Consider the following 25,065-nt stretch of genomic DNA (forward strand, 5'->3'; position numbering starts at 1 on the left):
TATTTGGTGTTCCATCTGTGATTTTGTGAGCATCATAGCTTTCATTTTAAGAAAAAATATAAATATAAAAATATAAGTTTCTAGCCTTCATGGCTGAAGAAAAAACAAAACCCAGTAATCAAGTAAAAGCACTGCAAACAATTTAAAAAAAATCTTAATTTTTATTTCAGTTTCATGATTCTGACAGTTTGGGGTTGGTAATATTGAGCTAGGCAAGAGGATAGTATACTTTCATGCACATATGGTATCTAAGATGAGACCTACTACTGTCACCTTACAAGAATCCAAACAGCAGGAATTCTTTCCATACAAGCTACAGCTTCAAACAGAGACAAAGCCCTTTTGCTTTACTTATGCTAATGTTCTCACAGCAGGAAGGGACAGTGGAGTTGGGAGATCAAGTTTCAATTCCCTGCTCCCCACAGATCTCATGTGTGATTTGCACAACTCATTCAGCCTCCCCATGCCTCAGTTTCCCATCAGTAAAAGGGAGATGATAATAGCTCCCTCCCTCACATAGGTGTAGTAGGAATAAACAGATTAAAGACAGGCTGCTCAGATGCTATGTTAATGGGGGTATGTCCTGAACCCAATCTAGGAAATTTGCTGTCACTGCATCATTGGCTCCATATATACCAGGAACCCCCACTGGCCTTAGGTACCTCAGAATCTATTTAGAAAAGCCGGACATGCACAAGTCCAAGGGGCCAGATGTAATGTATCCAAGGGCGTGATGCGATTACAGAGCCACTGGCCATTACCTCAGAAACTCATGGAAATCAGGCGAGATACTGGACAACTGGAAAAAGGCAAATGTAGTGCCCATCTTAAAAAAAAGGGAAGAAGGAGAATCCAGGGAACTGCAAACTCACCACAGTTCCTTGAAAAAATCATGCAGCAGTTTCTCAAGGAATCCATTTTGAAGCATTTGGAGGAGATTAATAGAATCATAGAATCATCGAATACTAGGACTGGAAGGGACCTCGAGAGGTCATCGAGTCCAGTCCCCTGCCCTCATGGAAGGACTAAGTACTGACTAGACCATCCCTGATAGATATTTATCTAACCTACTCTTAAATATCTCCAGAGATGGAGATTCCACAACCTCCCTGGGCAGTTTATTCCAGTGTTTGACCACCCTGACAGTTAGGAACTTTTTCCTAATGTCCAACCGAACCCTCCCTTGCTGCAGTTTAAGCCCATTGCTTCTTGTTCTATCCTCAGAGGCCAAGATGAACAAGTTTTCTCCCACCTCCTCATGACACCCTTTTAGATAACTGAAAAATGCTCTCATGTCCCCCCTCAAACTTCTCTTTTCTAAATTAAACAAACTCAATTCTTTCACCCTTCCTTCATAGGTCATGTTCTCTAGACCTCTAATCATTCTTACTGCTCTTCTCTGGATCCTCTCCAGTTTCCCCACATCTTTCTTGAAATGCGGTGCCCAGAACTGGACACAATACTCCAACTGAGACCTAACCAGCGCAGAGTAGAGCGGAAGACTGACTTCTCGTGTCTTGCACACAACACACCTGTTAATGCATCCCAGAATCATGTTTGCCTTTTTTGCAACAGCATCACACTGTTGACTCCTATTTAGCTTGTGGTCCACTATAACCCTTAGATCCCTTTCTGCCATACTCCTTCCTAGACAGTCGCTTCCCATTCTGTATGTGTTAAACTGATTGTTCCTTCCTAAATGGAGCACTTGGCATTTGTCCTTACAGGCACTCCCTGGGTTACGTACAAGATAGGGACTGTAGGTTTGTTCTTAAGTTGAATCTGTATGTAAGTCGGAACTAGCGTCCAGATTCAGCCGCTGCTGAAACTGACCAGCGGCTGACTACAGGAAGCCCGAGGCAGAGTTGCTCTGCCCTGGGCTTCCTGGAATCAGCCTCTGATCAGTTTCAACAGGCTGAATCTGGACGCCAGTTCCGACTTACATACAGATTCAACTTAAGAACCCCAGGCATCCCCAAGTCAGCTGCTGCTGAAATTGATCAGCGGCTGATTCCAGGAAGCCCGGGGCAGAGCAACTCTGCCTCGGGCTTCCTGTAGTCAGCGCTGGTCAGTTTCAGCAGCGGCTGACTTGGGGACGCCTGGGGCAGAGCGGCTGGGGTGCTGCTGGATTGCTCCTCGGGACCAACCGGCAGCGCCCCAGCTGCTCTACCACAGGCATCCGGAGAAAAGCCTAGACTGCTGGGGGGGGGGGGGGGGCGTACTAGCTGCGCCCTCCCCCGCAGCAGACCAGGGAGATGCGGGAGGGGGACCGAGACGCACCGCGGTCCTGCCGCCTGGGTCCTCCGCGGCTTTTTTCCGCATCTCCCTGGTCTGCTGGAGACCAGCAGACCAGGGAGACGGGGAGCAAAGCGTCTGGGCTGTCCGCTGCCTGCGTGCTCCGCGGCTTTGCTCCGCTTTGCTCCCCGTCTCCCTGGTCTGTTGGTCTCCAGCAGACCAGGGAGACGGGGAGCAAAGCCGCGGGACACGCCGGCAGCGGGACAGCCGCGGAGCACGCGGGCAGCGGACAGCGGACAGCCCAGACGCGCCGCAGCTGTCCCGCTGCCAGCATCCTCAAAGGCTTTGCTTCCCGTCTCCCTGGTCTCCTGGTCTCCAGCAGACCAGGGAGACGGGCAGCAAACCCCATTCGTAACTGCGGATCCGACATAAGTCGGATCCGCGTAACTCGGGGACTACCTGTATTAAACTTTATCCTGTTTACCTCAGACCATTTATCCAATTTGTCCAGATCATTTTGAATTATGACCCTGTCCTTCAAAGCACTTGCCCCCTCCCGGCTTGGTATCATCTGCAAACTTTATAAGCATACTCTCTATGCCAATATCTAAATAATTGATGAAGATAATGAACAGAGCCGGTCCCAAAACAGACCTCTGCAAAACCCCACTTGTTCTTTCCAGCAGGATTTTGAACTATTAATACCTATGCTCTAAGAATGGTTATCAGCCAGTTATGCACCCATCTTATAGTAGCACCATCTAAGTTGTATTTGCCTAGTTTATTGATAAGAATATCATGCGAGACCGTATCAAGTGCCTTACTAAAGTCTAGGTATACCATGTCCACTGCTTCTCCCTTATCTACAAGAATCGTTATCCTATCAAAGAAAGCTATCAGATTGGTTTGACATGATTTGTTCTTTACAAATCCGTGCTGGCTGGTCCCTATCACCTTACCACCTTCCAAGTGTTTGCAGATGATTTCCTTAATTACTTGCTCCATTATCTTCACTGGCACAGAAGTTAAACTAACTGGTCTGTAGTTTCCTGGGTTGTTCTTGTTTCCCTTTTTATAGATGGGCACTATATTTGCCCTTTTCCAGTCTTCTAGAATCTCTCCTGTCTCCCATGATTTTCCAGAGATGATAGCTAGAGGCTCAGATACCTCCTCCATCAGCTCCTTGAATATTCTAGGATGCATTTCATCAGGCCCTGGTGACTTGCATGGAACTAACTTTTCTAGGTGATTTTTAACTTGTTCTTTTTTATTTTATCTTCTAAACCTACCCCCTTCCCACTATCATTCACTATGTTAGGCATTCCTTCAGACTTCTCGATGAAGACCAAAACAAAGAAGTCATTAAGTATCTCTGCCATTTCCAAGTTTCCTGTTACTGTTTCACCCTCCTCACTGAGCAGTGGGCCTGTCCTGTCCTTGGTCTTCCTCTTGCTTCTAATGTATTTATAGAAAGTCTTCTTGTTTCCCTTTATTCCTGTAACTAGTTTGAGCTCATTTTGTGCCTTTGCCTTTCTAATCTTGCCCCTGCATTTCTGTATTGTTTCCCTTATTCATCCTTTGTCATTTGTCCTACTTTCCATTTTTTATATGACTCCTTTTTTATTTTCTATCATGCAAGATCTCGTGGTTAAGCCAAGGCGGTCTTTTGCCATATTTTCTATCTTTCCAACGCAGCGGAATAGCTTGCTTTTGTGCCCTTAATAATGCCCCTTTGAAAAACTGCCAACGCTCCTCAGTTGTTTTTCCCCTCAGTCTTGATTCCCCTGCAAGGAGGTTTACAGGATCTGTCGAAAAAGGCTTTCTTTCTCAACAGATCCCCCTCTAGACTGCCGCTTTTTGCTGACAAAGTGCTGAGTCGGCCAAAACGGTGGCCATTTTTATGCAAATTAAGTACGGGATATGTAAATCCCTGCTTCATTTGCAATATTGACCTGCCTAATCTGCATCCCTCTGCCGACAGAGGGATGCAATCTAGACATACCCTGTGTGGCGGCAGCCAGTATTAAGTGGAGTGCCCCAGGAGTTCGTCATAGAACCAATTTTGTTCAACATCATCGTTAATGATCTAGACGATGGGTTGGCATGCACCCTGAGCAAGTTTATGGATGACACTAAGCTGGAGGGAGAGGTAGATATACCGGAGGGAAAGGATAGGGTCCAGAATTACCTATACCAGAACCCTGCTAGAGGCTGGGGACTGACTGGCTAAGTGGCAGTTCTGCAGAAAAGGATATGAGGAGAAGCTGGATATGAGTCAACAGTGCGCACTTGTTGCCAAGAAGGCTAATAGTTCATTGGGCTGCATTAGTAGGAGCATTGCCAGTAGATCGAGGAAAGTGATTATGCCTCTCTGTCTGGCACTGTTGAGGCCACATCTGCAGTATTGCATCCAGGTTTAGGCCCTGCAGTATAGAAAGGATGTGGACAAATTGGAGACAGTCCAGTGGAGGGCAACGAAAATAATTTGGGAGCTGGTGCTTATCACTTATGTGGACGGGGTGAGGGAACTGGTCTTATTTCATGTAAAGAAGAATGAGGGGGGATTTGATAGCAGCCTTCAACTACCTAAAGGGGAATTTCAAAGAGGATGGAACTAAGCTGTTTTCAGTGGTGGCAAATGACAGAACAAGGCACAGTGGGTGCAGTGGGGTAGTCTAGACTGGATATTAGGAAAAACTATTTCACTAGCAGGGTGGTGAAGCACTGGGATGGGTTACGTAGGGAAGTATGGAGTCTCCAGCTCTTAAGGCCTGGCTTGACAAAGCCCTGGCTGAGAAGATTTAGTTGGGGTTGGTCCTTCTTTGAGCAGGGGGTTGGAGTAGACCTCCTGAGGTCTCTTCCAACACTAATCTTCTATGATCCCTCTTAGAGGTGACTTCTCTACCAAAGAAGGGTCTCTGCAAGAAGTGTAATTCAGTGACAGTGATAACATGTTTGAAAAACAAAACACACCTACAAACTAGTTTTCTAGTCTGGACTGTGAGCTTTTCAGAGCATTAGAATGGCCGTACTGGGTCAGAGCAATGGTTCATTTAGCCAAGTATTATTCGTTCTGGCAGTAGACAGTGCTAGATGCATCAGAGGGAATGACAAGGACAGGGTAATTTTGAGGGATTCATCCCTTCTTGTCCAGTGCCAACTTTTGACATTTAGAGACACTTGGAACATAGCTGCATCCCTGATCATCTTATAATAGCCATTGATAGACCTACCTCCATTAATGTATCTAATTCTTTTTTGGACCTAGTTATAATTTTGGCCTTTATGGTGTCCCATGGCAACAATTTCCACAGGCTGACTGTGCATTAAGTGAAGAAGTATTTCTTTGGTCTGTCTGAAACTTTCTGCCTGTTCATTTCATCAGGTGATTCCTAGTCCTTGTGCTGTGCAATTGGGCAAATAACATTTTCTTATTCACTTTCCCCAGGCCATTTGTAATTTTATTAACCTCCATCACAGGATCTCAAACTCACGGTCCACAGGCCATCTATGGCTGGAGCATTCCCTGCAACCCTGGAGTGTGTGTGCTCCATTTCCCCGTGGCTCCTGCTGTTGCAGCGCATGCGGGTATGGGAGTCAATCCCTGCTGTTGCCCCATATCAAGCCCCATTGTAATCTCTTAGGTTGTGTTTCTTGTGGGGAAAGAGGACTGGGAAAAGGGTGCAATGGGAGGAGGAGAGTGCAGAGCAGGAAGGGCCGGGGCTTGGTGGATGGATATGGACAAGCCTGCCCCAGGCCACAGAGACTCCCAGGCTGAATTGCAGAAATATTCTAGCTATAGATGGCCCACAGGCTGTGAGCTTGAAACCCTTGCTCTATCATATACCCCTCCTTAGTTTTTAAAAATGCACAATTCCTGCCCTTTGAATGGAAGCTGTTCCATACCCTAATCATTTTTGTTGCCCTTTTCATCTTTTCATATATATACATTTTTTATAGGTAAGTGACCAGTTCTGCATGCATGTTGTATATTCTTCAAAGTACAGACTGCCCTTTTTGTTATGTGTTTGTATAAACTCTAGCACAGTGGGGCTGGGGCCATTAGGTGCAACAACAAATAAAATAATAATCATCCTAACAATATAGAACATCAGAGTTCTGTAGCTAGAAATATCAACCACTGGCAGATCAGAGCAAATTACTATAAGGAATTTTAAAATACCAAATCAACCACTTGCTAAACCAGACTACCACCAGTGACATTTAAAGAATATGCTTTATTAATTTATTTTATAAAAGAAGTTGATCAACATACGTCAAGTCAAAATCATAACAAAGGAAAAGTTGTTGTAATCAAACTTATTTAAACAAAATCTTGTAAATGTTAACAATACAAGAACTCATCAAGTTATCTGGAGTTTATGGAGAAGGGGAACAGGGAAAAAGATTTTAGCTAAATTAGCTTGTTTATTCCCCTCCTCCCTTCAATTTCTCTCCACTAAACAAAGAAACAAAAACATTTTATTAAAGAAGAAAACATTCACAAAATTACATAGCCATTTACACCCATTTGGAATACAAAATAAAGCACATAAAGGCAAAAGGAAATATAACAAAATGGAAAGAAATAGTCTGGCAAAGGAACTGTGGAAACAAATTCCAAAGGAAAAAGAAGTAACAAATGAACGAAAAAGAGTAAGAGGGAAGAAATTGCTCTTTTAATTCCTTCTCTGCAGAATGAAGTATAAATTAATCTCCCACTTCAAATTCTTCTGGATTATTTAACCCTTCTTTTTTTAAAACCATGATTTCATCCTCCTACCTGCTGTCACACAGTTTAGCACATACCAGTGTTTTTTTGTCCTGTGTAACCCAACTTTTTGGTTATAAGGAAAAATATTATACCTCTGCTGTCTTATGTAGAAGCGCTATGTCAAGAAACATACCTTGGCTGCCATTATGCAAAACATGGTCTTTACTCCCAGGAACCCACAGGATATACTCCTTAAGGTCCAAAATTGCAACAATCAATTTAACAGATTTACCACATTACATTTCTAACAGGGTTGTTCATAGGCAAACTTCCTGTTATATTTATCATTATAAAATATATCACTATTAGAGTATTGTTTGCATAGGACTGTCAACATAATAGAATACAGAGTCAAGCATTACCTTCTTTGTTATTTATACAGGTTGAACCTTTCTAGTCAGGCACCCTTGGGACCTGACCTGTGCTGAACCAAAGAATTTGCTGAACCATGGGAGGTCAATATTGTCTAGCAGCATTACCAACACTTCTACTTCTTACTGGACTCTAAGAAGACATTTAGGTGTAAATTAGGGTACATCTAAACTACACTCTAAAATCGAAATAAGATACTCAATTTGCGCTACGCAAACTGCGTATCTTATTTTGATTTTATTTCAGAATAGGCTATTTAGAAATTTGGCACGTCTACACGGAGCCAAATTTTGAAATAAAGCACTTTCGACACATCCCTTATTCCTCGTGGAATGAGGTTTACAGAGATGCCGAAATACCGCATCTGTTATTTTGAAAATTATTTTGAAATAGCAGATGCATTCCTTGGAATAGCCTTGCAGTCTAGAACTACCCTTAGAGCTAAATCACAGCACAGAACACAAAGCCAGGACTGGTAGCTGTAAACAAACTTTATGGGACTGCAGAATACTTGTCTACACCCATGATAAGTGGGCATCCAGCTAATTAAAATCATGGCGAACCATAGAAGTTGCTGGACCAGAGAGTGCCGGCCTAGAGAGGTTTGAGCTGTAGTACCTGAAAATTTCAAATCCAACTGGATTTTCCAATTTCTCTATTTTCCTCTCAATAATCACAGTATACCCAATTCTGAGACAATAGCAAGAGACAGGCATGCTGGAGGCTCAGAGAGGTACGATCCCAGGAGGCAAGAGCTGCTTAACTCCCAAGACAGCATGAATCCTTGAGAACGGATTGTCGCACTGAAGAGGATTCCCCCTGAGGACCACACAGGCCAAGTGTGGGCACAACTTGTGAGTCTGTGACAACAGGCATAATAATTCACGGTACTTATTCTTCAATAGAAATGAAACAAAATTAACAATTTTTAAAGTAGTGCAGAGATCGTTTTAAAGTCCAGCTATGAAAGCACATCAGAGTTTTTCAAAAAAGACACCTCCAGCAAGAAACGAATATTTCTATGTGGTTTCTTTGTTTGTCAGGAATGTTTCTCACTTGTATTAGTTTAATTCCATAGAGACACACATATATACATATTTGTAATTTTCATGCAAATGAGGATCTATAACACTGCAGTCATATTTTGTTCTGAGTAGCCACAGTTCTGAAGGGTGCTGGTGCTGCTATATGAAGATAGGCACCTTTATGGAAGCATTTTAAAGGCTGCATTTGGAGCTGGTTCAGCTTTAATTTCCCCTGTACTGTAAAAGCCTTTTCAAGCATAAAAAAGGGGTGGACAGGCCACAGTATAAACAATGGACCCAATAAAGTGACAGCACAAATATTTAATAAGATTGAAGGAGACTATCATAGCACACAACCATGAAATGAAGGGCTTTAATTTTGCGGAAATGCCATTATAGAAGGAGAAGCAGCACTGCATGCTAAAGAAGCCTGCAATGTTTATCTCAGATTTGCATAATCAGTTGCAGGTATATGCCCATTCAGGATTTACCTAAGCAAAGTTTGCAAATAAGCTGAAACTAGCAACAGTGTAAAAGCTCTGCAAGTGCAGTGGTAGCAGCTAAGGGCAAAACCAATCTGATTTTAGCGTTTTAGCAAATCCTTGTCTGCATTACGTTGGAGTGGTGATTTTTGGATTGCTTTCTTTGTCAACAAGCACTTTTCCTCAGTATAGGGAACACACTGACATTCTGCCTTTTCAACAGTCTTGGGGAAAGCTAGGAGGAAAAAAATCCTTGCTTTTGTATAGCAGTCAACAATCAAAAGCTGGTTTGGTCAGCAAATGGTTTTGTGATTAGTCAAACCAAAGTCCAATCTTTTCAAAAATGGATGCCTAAATACATGGTCTTGTTTTTAAAAGTGCTGAGGGCCCAGCACCCCCCCAGAAGTCAAGTGAGCAACTTCTGTTGTTCATTTCTGTTATTTTAGAGGTGGAGGAAATCTGACCAATAGGAGCCTCAGGAACTGACCAGTGTGAACAGACTCCTTAGTAAGAAATCTAAAGACATCCATTGCCTGCTCAGATTGGCAATGAAGAACTAGATCTGCTTGTCCTAGGGAAGGGAAGACTCCTGTTGATATAGTGGGCTTTAGACCTAACCCTATAATATAGCACCAGTCCGACAGTTCAAACTGGAAACATGGAGTTCCATTTGAAAGCTAGTCTCTGCAAGCTTAGTTCTGGTGCTGTTCAGGGTCTCCTTGCCACTGCTGTGGCACAAGCTCTTTCACCTCTGCTTATATTTGGCTGTCCCTCCATGCTCAAAATCCAAGTTAATCAGTGACTTTGCTATTCCCAAGTCCCAGACGTGGATCTGCTCCTGAGGCTGATTCACCAACAACACTTGAGCTGGCCATCAGTGTGTACCTACATACTAAGAAGCTATAAATAACAATGACCCCAGAGGTTTATACTCAGCTCTAGCTCCTTGCCTATTCTAACCTCTAAAAACAATTGTTTGACTGAACAAACAATGCCAAAACCCCAAGATTTCCCCAGGGCTACGGCTGGCTTTGGAAGGCAAGAGAGGATGGAATACTGTCTACAACTTAACCCTAATGAAACTCTTTCCAGCAAGCAGAGATCTCTTGCTATTTACTTAAGAATCCTCAGTGGATCTGATGTGTCAAGCTACAGGAGATAGCATTGTGGTAGCTCATTAATACCATTCTGTTCAAATTGGTTAACCTGTTGTGGGCAAGATGTTATTCTCACCTTTTCAATAACTACGGAAATTCTTATCACGGCACAGCAAAGCCATTGGTCACCTGTGTACAAATAACTGTGTTGCAAATGCACTGAAGCCTAAGCTTGTAGCATGGCATCAATTTGCTTGTTTAATTCATAAGCCTTTTCTATTAAAAACCAAGGGCTGGCACTCTCGGCATCCCAGAACAGTGCTCAGCATACCTGAGGAGAGGGGAAGAGACATTAACTTCAGAAACTCCTCATTTCAAGGGCTGACAGAGCCAGAGCAGGAATGAGGATTGGAGTACAAGAGCCTAGTTTCTTTCTCACTCACTTTGGTGTGCATTGAGGGTAACAGCAATGAAACAGTTGAGTTACAATATGTTAATACAATGGGTGCAATGACAGGATCAGGCCATACACAGCATGTTATTATATCAAATATGGGAAATTTCCAAGAGTGCTCACAACTCAGACGTGGCTTAGATTTCTTGGACTGAGCTCACAAACCATGTCAGGAATTCCATGTCAGTTCCTCCTTTGTATCTGAGCTGCCATTGCCTGACACTGGGCTACCTGTACTCAGGGAATGTGCACCGTACTCTTATAATATGTTACTTTATTCCCCAGGTGATCTCACTGGGTTTCTAGATTGCACGTGTAACCTGCACACCTACTGGGTGTGGTGTTCTGTCCCATTCAAGACCACTTAGACGGAGATCAATGTGTCTACACCATTAGCTAGGCAGCGTGGGGCTTTTAGCTCATGCAGTAGAGGTTTATACACTAAACTCCAAAGGCCTCATGTTTGGTCCTGACAACCAGGGTCTGTTGCTTTTACACAGGCTGAAAAACAATTTGTTGTTTTGGCAAATGCCTGAGAATTTTGTCTCTCTTTCTCCAGTTTTTCAGGTGATTGTATATGGCATATAAATGTCAACAGGTGTGGTGAAGGGCAAAGAAACACGTGGCAAAGTAGCAATTGTTTACACAGGTGCTCTAGGTGTTACCTAGGGTATGTCCACACTTCAAACACTACAATGTGTCAGTATAGACACTACCTAGGGTGTATCTAGACTACACCTCTCTGTCGACAGAGAGAAGTAGATTAAGCTCGGCAAAATTGCTAACGAAGTTGAGATTTAAATATTCCGTGCCTCATTAGCATAAACATGGCCGCCAGTTTTTTCTGAAACAAAGTTTTTTTGAACCCCCTCCCCCGGCAGTCTAGATGCAGCTCTGTTGAAAATAAAGCCTTTTTCGACAGATCCTGTAAACCTCATTTTTTGGGGAATACAGGATCTGTCGAAAAAGGCTTTATTTTCGACAGATCCGCGTCTAGACTGCCGTTTTTTTTTAAAAAAACCTCTGTTTCGAAAAAAAAGCAGCGGCCACGTTTATGCTAATGAGGTGCAGGATATTTAAATCCCGGCTTTATTAGCAATTTCAATGTGCTTGATTTACATCCCTCTGTCGACAGAGGGATGCAGTCTAGACGTAGCCCTATAGCGAGGAGAGGAGTTCTCACAATGGCATAGAGGATGAACCTCCCCTAGAAGCAATGGCTAGGTGGATGGAAGAATTTGTCTGTGGACTGTCTGTAGTAAGGTTAAGTTGTCTTCACCACTCGGGGCAGTGTTCCCAGCACAGCTTCACAGGTGATTAATCAGCCCTGCCCAGTTAGAAGCTATGGGCTCTGTGCAGGGAGCTGACTGACTGGGTGGGGCTGATTAATCACCTGTACTGCTGCACAGTTTAAACTTTAAAGGGAACACTGCTCAGGGACGTGGTTTTTTCTCACCCTGAGTCACACAGTTAAGCTGTTTTAATGTTCTAGGGTAGAGTAGGCCCTGAGGCTGCACATTAGACAGCAGGATGGCTTAGCAAACAAGCAGAGCTCCTGTACAGACACCGATATAGGCAATTAGAACACTATCTATGAACATCAACAGACAGGACGACATGGGCCATGACGCGATCTCTGTACTGTTTTGTAACGGTCTTTGGGAATTAGAGGAGAGGAAAACCAAAAAACCTGGCTCCTCACTGATGGAGCATCATTGCTACCTATGTCTAACAAGTAGCCCCCTCACTTCACATACATACACCTAGACAATATCCCACCTCTACCAGAATGTCTACAGACCAAGCTTTCACAGATCACTCGTGTAGGTAACAAGCTTGCAGGGTTTGCTACTCGACTCAGATTGCAGGCTGCAGGGTTTGCTACTCCACCAGATGAAAAATAGAAAGGAACAGATATTTCCCATTCCCAAAGATGGGCAGGATCTTGATTTAGCCCTTGGCTGGGCAGCTGAATAACACATAGCCACCATGTTGTTCTTCAGGATCTGAACTACTGTATCTGACATAAAATCTCTAGTACGAAAGTTACTTCAGACAAACCTACAGATAAATATTTCCATGCGTGATTAGTGGTTTTGGGTGCCTCTGTTTTTCAGTGATAGAAATGTAGCCGTGTTATTCTGGTGTAGCTGAAGCAAAATACAGGACTATGTAGCACTTTAAAGACTAACAAGATGGTTTATTAGATGATGAGCTTTCGTGGGCCAGACCCACTTCCTTCCACTATTTGATCTTAGGAAGTGGGTCTGGCCCACGAAAGCTCATCATCTAATAAACCATCTTGTTAGTCGTTAAAGTGCTACATAGTCCTGTATTTTGCTTCTGTTTTTCAGTGATCAGTTTGAGAAGTCTTAAAATGGCATGATTTCCATAAGGCACAGAGCACCTGTAATCTGAAATCAGGGCCTGCTGAAATGTCTCAGTTGGGCCACTCAAAAATGAAGATACTCAAATCTTAATGTGGTGAGCACCACAGAAATGTCTAAATACATAAATATCTTTGCAAAATTATAGAGGATGACTGTTGTCTGATGTGAACTCCTCAAAATTCATTGTTGTATTGGTTCCATCATTTCAGGGAACATATTAACATCACATTAACTGCCTTAACACTTCAAGCAATGGACCTTTACAGTCAGGAGCGAAGATACATTAGTAATACAGAGAACCTCACAACTTCACTATTCTTATATCTGATTTTTTTAAGGAAACAAATAACTTCATTCTTGAGCAACCCAGTTCGTTTAAACATGTTTGAACGAAATCTTCAAAAATACAAACAATACTCCAAAAGGAGGTCCATTTTATCTTAAAACACACTGTCGTGTTCAATTTATCAGTTGTTCTGCATTTGCACCACAGTTTAGTTAATTTGCGCACAGTTCTCTTAAATAATGAATCTGTAAGACAACGGGCTTGCTGCCAATTAGCTTTTAGCTCCAGCTCACATTTTCTGGATAGATTAGATATCAAACCTGTTTCACAGAAGACACAACATCCTTCACATTGCATCACTAAATGAACATCTGTTGCTATAGAGCTTTAGCATTATTTCCTAGACAACCACAGACGTGCCTCCAACACTCCCTCCCGCCACCTAGCCCAGCTAATTTTCAACATATGTATTTGAAAGAAGCTGGCAAATAAAGAGCAATTGCTGGCAGTGTTCAAAATTTCCGTAAGAACCCACCCAATTTGGCCAAAGCACCAAATATTCCCTGTGAAGTTCTGACCAAAAGAGCTGGGGTGGAGGGTGCTTGGCACCTTGAAGCATTGGCAGACAAACAAAAGAGGGAACACCACTAAACTATCACCATTTTTTCTGTTTTGGTGCAGGCAGCTTTCATAAATGCACAAGAAAATGATTCTTCAGAAACCTCGTGCTTCATAGCTGGCCCACCTATGGCATGTTTCATGCAAAGTTACACTTAATCAAACTGTCCTGTATGGTTTGTTGTATCGGATCAACCTTAATAAACGTTAAATACATAACAATGAATTCAGAATTACAACAGGCACACTGCTTTATCTCAGAATCCCACTATCCATAGCATTCATTATGTAATTTATTTTAATGTCCTTAAGTTTGACTTTTATTTATTACTAGAAAATTTACCAGGCATGGCTCAGGTCCTTAACTCAATTAATTTTTGTTTCTTGGAAAATAAAATAAAATGAAAATGTACATGCATTATTTAAATCATTGCTCTCGGATGGGGCCCTCTCTCACCGCAGCAGCATGGGGTAGTCCTTTCTCCCCAGGGCAGCCTGCATACTGAACCGCACATCCTCCTGCCCCACCCCAGAGCAATGATTTAAATAAAGCATGCACATTTCCATTTCATTTTTCAAAAAACAAAAATTAATTGAGTTAAAGATCCAAGCAACACCAGGTAAATCTTCTAGCGGTTACATAAAATGGAGGTGCAAATATTTGGAAGAATATCCATCTCTTTAATGTTGGGAACAGATAAAAAAGAACACAAATACTTTTGTTAATCATACTAAAGTCTGTTCATCTTCAAGTTTACAAGTGGTTCTATTTGCAGGACTGTGCAGGCTATGTCATCACTTAAGATGGGGTAGCTTGCTTGACCAGTGCAGCTGTCCTGCTCCTCAGCCCTGCACAGAGGGGAGGTGATAGAATTCTAGACCAGACGCCTCCTTTGCCAGCCTTTCTGAAGTGTTGTGCACCCACAGGGCTGTACAGGGACTGCCATTGTTGTAGTCCCTTGTGTAGGCCATGCAAGAAGAACAGAAGGTCCTTGTACACTCCTGTCCCCCTGCAAGTTTGTGTAAGAGCCTGTGAGGATCTCAGTCCAGGGAAGCAGAACACATTTCAGGAAGCCTCCAGAAAGGGAGCAATGAAATGACCACTGAAGAGACTGCAAACCTATTGTCGGTTTTTAAAATGAATTATAAAAGAGGTTGTGCAGGAGTGTATTGGGGAGCTGAGAGGACATGCTAGGAAGTACTGAATGTTGGGTATGTGGTGGGGGGGGGGGAGGTTCCTGACTACTATGGGGAAGATTAGAGGTCCCACAGGGATCTTTCCAAGTTGAATGGGGGCAGATCAGAGAGTCAGGAATATATCAAGTCCAAAGCTGGAAATGGAAGAAGCTATTCAGATCTGGGAAAATAGCTACTTCAAGTCTCACTTGTTGATAATCTGACAATAATTCGAGAGCAGGCCAGGGCATTGCCAGTTTTATGCAGTCAGCTTTTCCATACTGCACCTGCCTTTTTTACCTGGCATTTGCAAATGGCAGCTGATGTTTTGCCAAACGATGGTGCAGAACAGGAGGACAAACAGACTTGCCAGATCCTGAAGGGCAGCTTCATCCTCCTGGGAGGGGCGGGACCTCAGGCAAAAGGGGAAGGGCTGGGACTGTCAGCCCTCAGCACCACCTGTAGCAAGCTAAACTGCCCCCCCCCCCGACTTCCAGCCAGTCCTGACAGCAGCCCAGAGCAGGCTTCACAGTGCTTCCATGGCAACTCACAGTGATGGCTGGGAACCCTGGGCCTATTGAACTGCTGGGCCCCAGGGCAACTGCCCCTTTTGCTCTGCTCCCCCTATGAGGGCCTAAAAGTATTACCCTTGTTATTTATTCTTAAATAAAGAGGTCATTTCAATAGGAAAGCCAATTATTTTTATTACATTGCTACACCCCAGTACTCTGTGGCAAAGACTCTGCAAGAAGTCAAAGCCCAGTTAATCATCTGCTGTACTAATTTGAGATTGATTTGAAGTGGATGCTAAAGTCTCCCTGGTAGCTATGTGGGATCTGTAAAGCAACCCCCAAACAGTTCTAGAGTAACTCATGGCTAGCTGTATCCAGGTAGAAACTGTAGGAGCACAGAGATGTGTGCGGGGAAATTGCTGGATGGAATGAAGTCCACATAGGAGTATTTTTAAAATATTGGTTTTGTCCACCAGAAAATGCCAGAGGTGGAAATGGCAGAAGTAACCCACCAGAGACCTACCATATGAAGAATGGTGTGGGAGGATTTCATTTTTCATACATATTTGCATTTTTGAGCAAAAGAATCCAGATGAAGACCAAAGTACAAATATTAGCCTCCACACAGAATGCTGTGAGTAACTTCCATCCGAGGGACATGAACTTCTCTATGGCTGAACAATATGCTAATCAATGTGAGATTTGACCTGTGTTCTTCACACAATTTGTATGGGGAGGACTGGTGATTGTTTGAGGCTGCGTGTTACTTACAGAGATCATAGCAAATGCCAATAACATTGGTGAAAGAAACAAGAATGTAAACCATACAAAACTCATATTGTACTCACCATGTCACCTGTTCCAGAGTTTTCCATAATAACCGGGGGCAGCAGTAACCCTGAGGGAGAAGTCGTGTCTGGGCTGTGCACCCCAGTGCCTCCTCCTATCAAGGAAACCACACCATTGCAATCCACTGAGCTGTTCCTCTTGCCATTCTGCATGTAGTTTGGTGTAGGAGGGCGAGAACTATAGCTTGCTTGACTTTGCACACTTGAACGTCTCCCAGTCCTTGGAACTAAGAGTGAGCCATGCTGACTTTCATTTTCCCCGGCAGTGCTGATCTCATCGTCGGCAAAATCTGTTTCGGAGCCAATGTCTCTGCCACGGAATTGGAAACTGAATATACTTCCATGGCTGGCTCTGCGTTTCACTGAGTTTGCACTTGGACCATAGCTAATGTCAAGGAGAGTCTGGAAGCCCCCAGAAAGGAAAAAGGGGAAAAAGAAGTAACATTTTGCAACACATTTTGGGGAGCCATGAAGGTTTTGAGTTTGTCAATCTACTGCAGGAGATCAGTAAGGGCAGGTCTACACTACAAGGACAGAAGGATCTAAGCTACTCAATTTGAGTTACGTTACTAACATAACTCAAATCGACGTAGCTTAAGTCTACTTACTATGGGGTCCTCACTGCAGAAGGTCAACAGAAAAAACTCTCCCGTTGATTCCCCTTACTCATGTCGTTCTGCTGGAGTACTGGAGTCGACAGGAGCATGACTGGCAATTGATTTAGTGGGTCTTTATTAGACTCGCTAAATCGACTGCAGGTGTATCAATTACTGCAGAGTTGATCCACCCCATTATGAGGACAAGCATTAAGTATCATTTTAAATCCAATGCCTCAGATAAGGATTTACTTTAGCTGTATTAATCAAAATATGATTTTGAGATTTAATAACCATTCCTAGCCATCAATTTGTTTCATACACAGCTGTTAAAGATGTACTGAAACGTAAAGGGCCAGGGCTATGTTCACACAGTACCATAACATTTTCTTTGCTCCTGTTCCCTCTCCATGTGATCAGAGTGAAAGGACATGCGGAAGGGAGATGAGAAGTATGAATAGTGTGATTGGTGAATCCAGACCCTGTTTAAGGTTTCACAGTACATCTTCAAAGGTGGCTAAGGAATGAACTTTGAAGTCAGAGAACAAGAGAGAAAAAAACAAGGGAAGAAATGAATCGCAAGGAAAATAAGAAGAGGAGGGAGGAAGAAGAAGAAGAAAAAATGAAACAGAATGACAAGAGAAGCGGTGGATCCCAATGTAAATGTATCGCTGTCTCTGAAAGTGTCAGATCATTTAACTACAACGCATTATCCCGTGAATAGAAACACTGGCTATTTTGATGATACACTGTCATCAGCTAAAAAGAGACTGCAAACCTGAGAAATCATCAGCAGTGATTAAGCCCAACATTAAGCAAACTTAAAAACAAACAGAAAAGGAATACTGAAAACAGTGTTTGGAAATGTACGTAGACATAAAGCCTGTCCTTCTTCTCTCTCATCCGTAAAGCGGAAATAAACTGAGAGACACTATTTGGTAGGAATATACGGTTTGGCTTTTTTACCTTTGTGACCTCTGTGGCCTGTGTACTTGTTACTTCCATCTCAACTTTTTCCATGGTCCAATTCTTTATTACTAGAGTTCAACATTTTTCAGCAGCAACCATCCCAATGCAATGTTCTGGGCTTGATTCTGATCTCATTTACACTAGAGAGACACCATCGACTCAAGTGGAATTACTGCTGATTTACACCAGTGTAAGAAAGAATGATAACAAGCCCACTGTATAGAAGGGCAGCTCATTTTGACTGCTACCATTTACTATATGGTCAAAAATCCATATCTGTGTTTCCACGACACAGGCATTGAAACTGATTCCGGCTGGCAGTGTGCTTACAGCCACTCAGATTTCATTTGAGTGATGATGATTCAGCCGTATTCCCTCAAACCATGCCAGGCACAACTTCACAAAGATGATTTACTATAAGCCTTGAAATGTTACTTCCATGTTCTTCATGCATATGACATCCAGGGGGCAAAAAAATGCAAAGAAGAAATATAACCTAAGAAACACACTTACAAATGTACAGCTCTGGTTCCAGATCATTTTGGTATTTGGTATCTTGAAACCCACTCAGAATTAATTAAAACAGCAATTCTAGCATTAATAATGGTGCAATTAGTAATGCAATTCACTCAGCTAATTAAACAATATCAAGAAAGCCTCAGCCTCTCAGGATAAAACACCCTAAATGTGTCACGTATAAATGTTTTGAGCTGGGGAGTCATTAATTTGTCACATCTACTTATACCACTTTCACATTTTCCATGCACTTTTTATGGTTGCCAAATGTCCCTAAATATATTGACAATAAAGTATTAAAAAGACTTAGCCCATTACATGGCTATTCAAAAATAACAAATAAACTGCTTTAAAGTTTGCCCCCTATTAACCAGACAATGTTAATATCTGCAACTGTCATCAGTATCTTTAATATCTGCAGCCTCACATTCACACATAGAACCACAGAATTGGAAGGAACCTTGAGAGCCCATCAAGTCCAGTCCCCTGCCCTCATGGCAGGACCAAGCACCATCTAGACCATTTTCAACAACAGGCTTTTCTATATTCTTTTTTTTCCTACAGTGTAATGTGAAAACAGCACCAAAAAGTGTGTACTGAGAAGAGACTGGAAAAATATTAAAAAGCTAAGAAAAAATTTTCAGGTATTCATTGCACACCGCTAGAAAGCAAAATAGACACTAGCCTATTAGTAGGAATATGGTTGATATAACTAGATGGATGAAAAGTACAATGAACATGTTACAATGAAAATAAATGAGACAGGAAAGTTTGAAATGCTTTAAAAAAACTCCAAAAAAATGAGAAAAATGAGCAGGCATTGGAAAAGATGACTTTGAAATTAGAGTAGATAAGTTTCTCTCCACATTTATAACATAAAAGAATTTGTGCATGCTAGTTACAATGCTCAATGTTTAATCCTTGTTTATTATTAAAGGTTTTGTTGTTTTAATTATAATACTATCATTGAGAGCTCAGATTATTCACCAAAGTACAGAGTAAAGAAAACCATCATTGACGTTTCAGATAACTTACCATTCTTCGCTGACTATCATTATACTCAGATTTGGGAACTTTTTGGTCTTCCCCATAATCTTCTAGCCCCAAGGATTTATTTTTCCTTCTTCTATTTCTTCTCTCTTTGGCATTTTTGGATGCTAAAGGTGACATTTCAAATGAGCTAAGTGACATTGAATCAATTCCTCTAGCAGCCAGTGCCTTAAAAATGAACATAGCAGATACAAGTTTAGGTCAGTAAGTAATCATGATTATTCATTTTGGCAATTATTTTTCATGCATAAGTTTCAGCTCACACAGAAGGCTAAAATGCTATAAAATGGATAGGTCACAATATTTTACTAACTGTAAAAAGACTCCATTTGTCTTATACTGGTCTTTAAAAAATTCTGTCCACCCTCTCATCTCAGCACTGCAACAATCTAACATCTCCACTTATCCACAGGATGACTCACTAGCAATATATTCAGGATACTAGGCTTCCAGTCTAAGGCTACGTCTAGACAAAAGCTTCTTGTGCAAGAAGCCTGCAATCGGAAGAGATCTTCCGCAGAAACTTCTTGCGCAAGAGTGTGTTCGCACTGCAAAAGCGCATAGAAAAAGCAATTTCTTTTGCAAAAGAGAGCATCCAAACTGCATGGACGCTCTCTCAAAAATAAGCTCTGATTGTTATGCACAGAATGGCCACCAAGACACCTGCGCTTTTTCCTCTTTCCTCTTTTTTGCACAAAACCCCCCTCTTCCTCGTCCACACACACCTTTTTGCGAAAGAGCTCTCTTGCAAAAAGGCATTCCTCCTTGTAAAATGAGGAATACCTACACTAGAAAAACCCCTTTGTTCTTTTGATTTTTTTTGTGAAAAAACGTACTTGAGATGTGGATGCTCCGCAAGGTTTTTTTTTTTTTAAAAAACGGCCATTTTTCAAAAAAAAAACCCAACCTCTGTAGTGTAGATGTAGCCTTAGACCATAAGTTCACAGATTCATATCATGTTCTTATCCAAGCACTCGCCTCCTTGCTTGTGCTTAGGCAGAGACATGGCAACGCTGTTTTCTGAAGTGCTCCAGAGCGAGATTTTTATATCATTCAATAGGTAGTGCACCAACATGGGCAACCAGCAAAAAGTGTGCACACACACACATGAATGCATGCACACATGATGTATTACTTCTAACCAGAATGAACTAGGCTGGTGAAATTTTAGGGCTACCAAGCCTTGGCAGTGCTCTTCTAATCAAAAAGTTTGACTAGGCATAGCACGTAGCCGGCTGCCAACAGGCTGTGCATTGCAAGACCTCTGTACTCTTCACAGGATGGTACTAATAACACAAGGTACTTCGGCTGACACATTTTTATAAATGAAATCTTATCCCAAGTAATGACAGCGCCAGCGCTGATCAGGGATCCGAGGCGACAAATGCAAACCAGGGGTGTAAAAGAAGATAAGACAGACTTTTCAACTCCACATGCCTCCGCATCATGTTCTCTTCGTCAGCTATCGTATGGAATCACTGCACAAAAATTCTGATAACAGGAGCGTGGCTAGAAACCCAGCGGCAGCTGACTTAAAATAAGCCTGCCAGCACAAACTGATGGTCTTGAAAAATCAGTGGAAAGCCAGGAAAGAAAAATCAGAATATTAGAAAATAAGCTGCAAATCCATGATGAAGCATTTGATGAGAGCTGGAGACTCTCTCGGGTAGGAACAGGCAGCTTTGCACCTCCCAAGAGGCAAATGAAACTTGGCAAATATCAGACTTGCACAAAATAAGATAAAATGTGGAGGGAGAGCATTAGAACTAGGTTTAGGGTTCCTACTCAGCATGGCCCCATTTGCAGGTTCCTTGCCAGAATACAGAAGGTATCAGATGATCACTGAACAATGCTAAAGGTTCCTACAGTGGAAACTTATGAATCTTCATTGTTATGTTTTGTAAGCCATCAGAATCAAACAAGCAATTGCCCTTAAGAAACAGAGGATTCCGCCCCCGCCCCCAGGTATCAGTCAAAATAATGCAGCAAGTTAACAGCTGTAAAAAGAAACAGGCATATATTTTAAGGAGTGGAGGTAGCTCTATTACCCTCCATCAAACAGTGTACAACACAACAGCAAAAGTTAACTCTTTTGGGATACATCTCTGAACACACTGCTTACAGCAAAGAAGAAGAAAGAGGTTTCAGACACTTTCCTGGGGCATTGTTCTCATATACCATTGTGTTTCAAAAGAAGTGCTCTGTGTAGCTCCAAAGCTTCTTTCACCAACAGAAATTGGTCCAATAAAAGATTTGATCTTCCCCATCTTGTCTATTTGCATCAATGGATTTAATTGGTATGCTGACGTGTTTTCCCTCTCAAAGATTACTCGTTTGGTGTTAGCTTCAGCCTTAGGAATGTGTTAGAGCAATTACATAAGTTGACTGATCAGCCCCAAGCAAGCCTCTCAATTAGAACTGTGTTCTCTTTGTACCACGTACCATAAATGCCATTCTGAACAGCTGAAATTTTCCTTTCTGCTTTATCTACAAAAATGGTGCTATTAAGGTTGCCCTAGTCTTTCCAGTATGAGACCTTGTTTTCAGTTACTTATGACATTGTCAAACTTTAACAGTTTGGGCTGAAATTTTCCCTGCTTGCCTCAGGCTAATTTTTTGTTTTTGAAAGTTTCAGCCAAAATGTTTCAGAGAACAATGCTACTGAAATACATTGTTTTGTCCATGATAAATAATCCTGGTAGCCTTTTCTGTGAGAAGCTCTAGTGTCTCCACTTGAAATTGGGGAAGGGACTGTCCTTAATATCAGAGATGTAACTTTTGCTGTCCCATGGAAACCTGCCCACCTGTGACCATTTGCATATGCTCAGCAGATACTTGCAAGAGCTTAAGAGCTTGCTAAAGAATTTGTCTGCTCTTGGGCATGCACATGGGGGCTGAGCAGGACTCTCCTCAGATCTGCTTATGATGGGCCAGGGTGAGACACTAGAACAGAGAGCAGAGAGCCTGTCTCCCTCGTGTTCTCAATGAACCCTCCACTGGGCATAGGCAGCATGGAGGAGGAAGCTGAGGTGCAAATGCAGAGGAAAAATTAAAGACAGACAGACCTGTAGGGGAGGGGAACAGAGACGTAGTTTGGTGGGAGGAAGGCTGGCAGGTGGGTAAGAATGAGGGAGACTGGGACCAGGAGTAAATGAAGGGAGGACAGGGAGGAAGTGATTATGGGGGACTGAGATTGGGTGAGGCACTGAGTGGAGATGGAAGCTGATGGAGCAGGGAGAGGGGTACTGGGAATGAGTGGGGCAGGGGAAGGAATCAAGGTGTGGGGAGTAGATACCACCAGAAGCTCAAGTTAAATCAAGCTCCATTTCACATTGTGGAAAGCTTAATCTCAGGAAACACCTGTTAAACTGTCTGTAACAAAGGGTTTTAGCTGTGTAGGCCCTAAACTGTAAATATTTGAAGAGGTAAACGTACGCTCTTATTTGTCAAACAGCAGTGGTTTGAAACTGTAAAATTAATGAAGCAAATGAAAAAAAATGTTAAAAAGCATGGATGAGAAGTGTGGGTATTTTAATCCAAATGCTTCAGGGGGTAGCTGAGTTAGTCTGTACGGGTATGTCTACACTACCCCGCTAGTTCGAACTAGCGGGGTAATGTATGCATACCGCACTTGCTAATGAAGCCCGGGATTTGAATTTCCCGGGCTTCATTAGCATAAGCGGGGAGCCGCCATTTTTAAATCCCCGCTGCTTCGAACCCCGTGTAGCGCGGCTACCCGGGGCTCGAACTAGGTAGTTCGGACTAGGGTCCTATTCCGAACTACCGTTACTCCTCGTGAAACGAGGAGTACCAGTAGTTCGGAATAGGCACCCTAGTCCGAACTACCTAGTTCGAGCCCCGGGTAGCCGCGCTACACGGGGTTCGAAGCAGCGGGGATTTAAAAATGGCGGCTCCCCGCTTATGCTAATGAAGCCCGGGATATTCAAATCCCGGGCTTCATTAGCAAGTGCGGTATGCATACATTACCCTCCTAGTTCGAACTAGGAGGGTAGTGTAGACATACCCTTTAGGATAAACTTAAAAAACAACAAATGGTCTGGTAGCACTTTAAAGACTAACAAAGCAGGAAGATGGTATCATGAGCTTTCATGGGCACAGCCCACTTCACAAAGTTTTGTTTCAATGTAACTGCTGCAGTTCGGAGTGTCATGTTTACCAAAAAAGATGTACTGGTGCGGACACAGACAGACCATTATGCAAATGTTTTATGTCCCGTACCAATATCACTGTGTCCATGCCATTGGGCAGGTAGGTGTAGGGGCATGTGGAAGTTGCACCATTTTATCTATATTGGTACAGCTTTTGTGTGTAGGCAAACCCTTTCCAGTCACAAACCATTACCAATACATTTCTTCTAGAAAGGATTGTAACTGCTCTGAATAAGACAATAACCAGCAACTCATTTTAAACAGAGCCTTTCTTTCATTGGTCTTATACCTTTAAAATAAAGAGACTGAGTGTTGTGGTATTGCATGTTCAGGCCAAGACGAACCAGAGAATAGTTTACAGACCTCCTGCTCTTTCTTTAACATTTCCATGGCTTCCTGAAACTTCCTTTCCTTTGCCTCTGTTTCAGCAATAGTGGCTTGGTTTTGCTCTTCGTAAGCCATGGCTACTACAGCCAGGATCAAGTTGACCAGATAAAATGAGCCCAGAAAGATGACCAGCATAAAAAAAAGCATGTAGATCTTCCCAGCAGATCTCAGAGTCTATAAACACAAAAATAAAGAATCTGATGTACGATTAAGGTTTACACAATGTTTTAAAGGACTTATATTTATTTACTTGTGATTGAATTAGATTTTCTAACAGCCTAAACAGAACCCTGTTCAATATAGAAACAATCATAAGTCGCAAAATTATCATGAAATTGCCATAATTTAATCAGGTGATCTTTGTGTCATGCAGCAAGATGCATTTTTAAAATGAGTGTTTTTTTCCTCATGAATATCATGTCTGAGTTTTATAACAGATTAACTTAAAATCAACTGTAGCAAAAATATTCTCCACTGAAAAGTCAGCATATTGAGGTCTGACAGACCTTCAGAAACCTGCCCCTTGACCATAAATGTTGTGGGCTAATATACAACTTGCCCTCAGACAGTGGTAAATTTACTAAGTGCTAATTGTTCAGCCTTCCATTTCAGTCACAACTTGAAACTTCCAAATCTATACCTATAATTTTGTACCTATTAAATGAATTGCAGTCATTTAATTGACTTCTATTTCAATGTGTTACTAGTTTTCATGAGATACAATTAAATTATGCAGATGGTGGCACAGTAAACTGGAGTCCTCAGGTTATTCAAAGAACCATACAAAATGGACTCTTTCCTGATTTCCATACCCACGCGTTTCAGTCTTGAAACTGAGAACCAAATTTTCAGGGGACAGAAGCCCATTTGAACACACAACCATCTGGATGCAATGTTGTGCCTTATTTCTGCATGCAGTTCCTGAAACCTGCACATACAATTACAGCAAATGCATGCAAGAATGAGCATTTAGTTGACCTGTCCATTTGCACACACAGTTGCTACAACTGCATGAAGTTATTGCTCAGACAATTTTTGCACAAGAACCTCAGGGCCTTCTTGTTGGAAAATTTGCTCTGGGGAGAACACTTCTAGGTGTGTGGATACAA

The 25,065-nt window shown here is 42.3% G+C and overlaps 1 protein-coding gene across 1 annotated transcript in view; it reads right to left on the reverse strand.

Annotated features, from left to right (window-relative positions):
* LOC102452890 (sodium channel protein type 5 subunit alpha-like) overlaps positions 1 to 25,065 on the reverse strand; it is a 340,594-nt gene that overhangs the window by 168,496 nt on the left and 147,033 nt on the right. The window contains exons 10-12 of the mRNA XM_075922835.1: positions 23,933 to 24,130; positions 19,386 to 19,568; positions 16,270 to 16,671 (exon numbers count right to left, since the gene is read on the reverse strand). Of these exons, the coding sequence (XP_075778950.1) occupies positions 16,270 to 16,671; positions 19,386 to 19,568; positions 23,933 to 24,130 (783 nt within the window). The remainder of the gene's footprint in view (positions 1 to 16,269; positions 16,672 to 19,385; positions 19,569 to 23,932; positions 24,131 to 25,065) is intronic.

The sequence above is a fragment of the Pelodiscus sinensis genome, chromosome 2 (assembly GCF_049634645.1).
Source record: "Pelodiscus sinensis isolate JC-2024 chromosome 2, ASM4963464v1, whole genome shotgun sequence".
Taxonomy (NCBI): Eukaryota; Metazoa; Chordata; order Testudines; family Trionychidae; genus Pelodiscus; species Pelodiscus sinensis.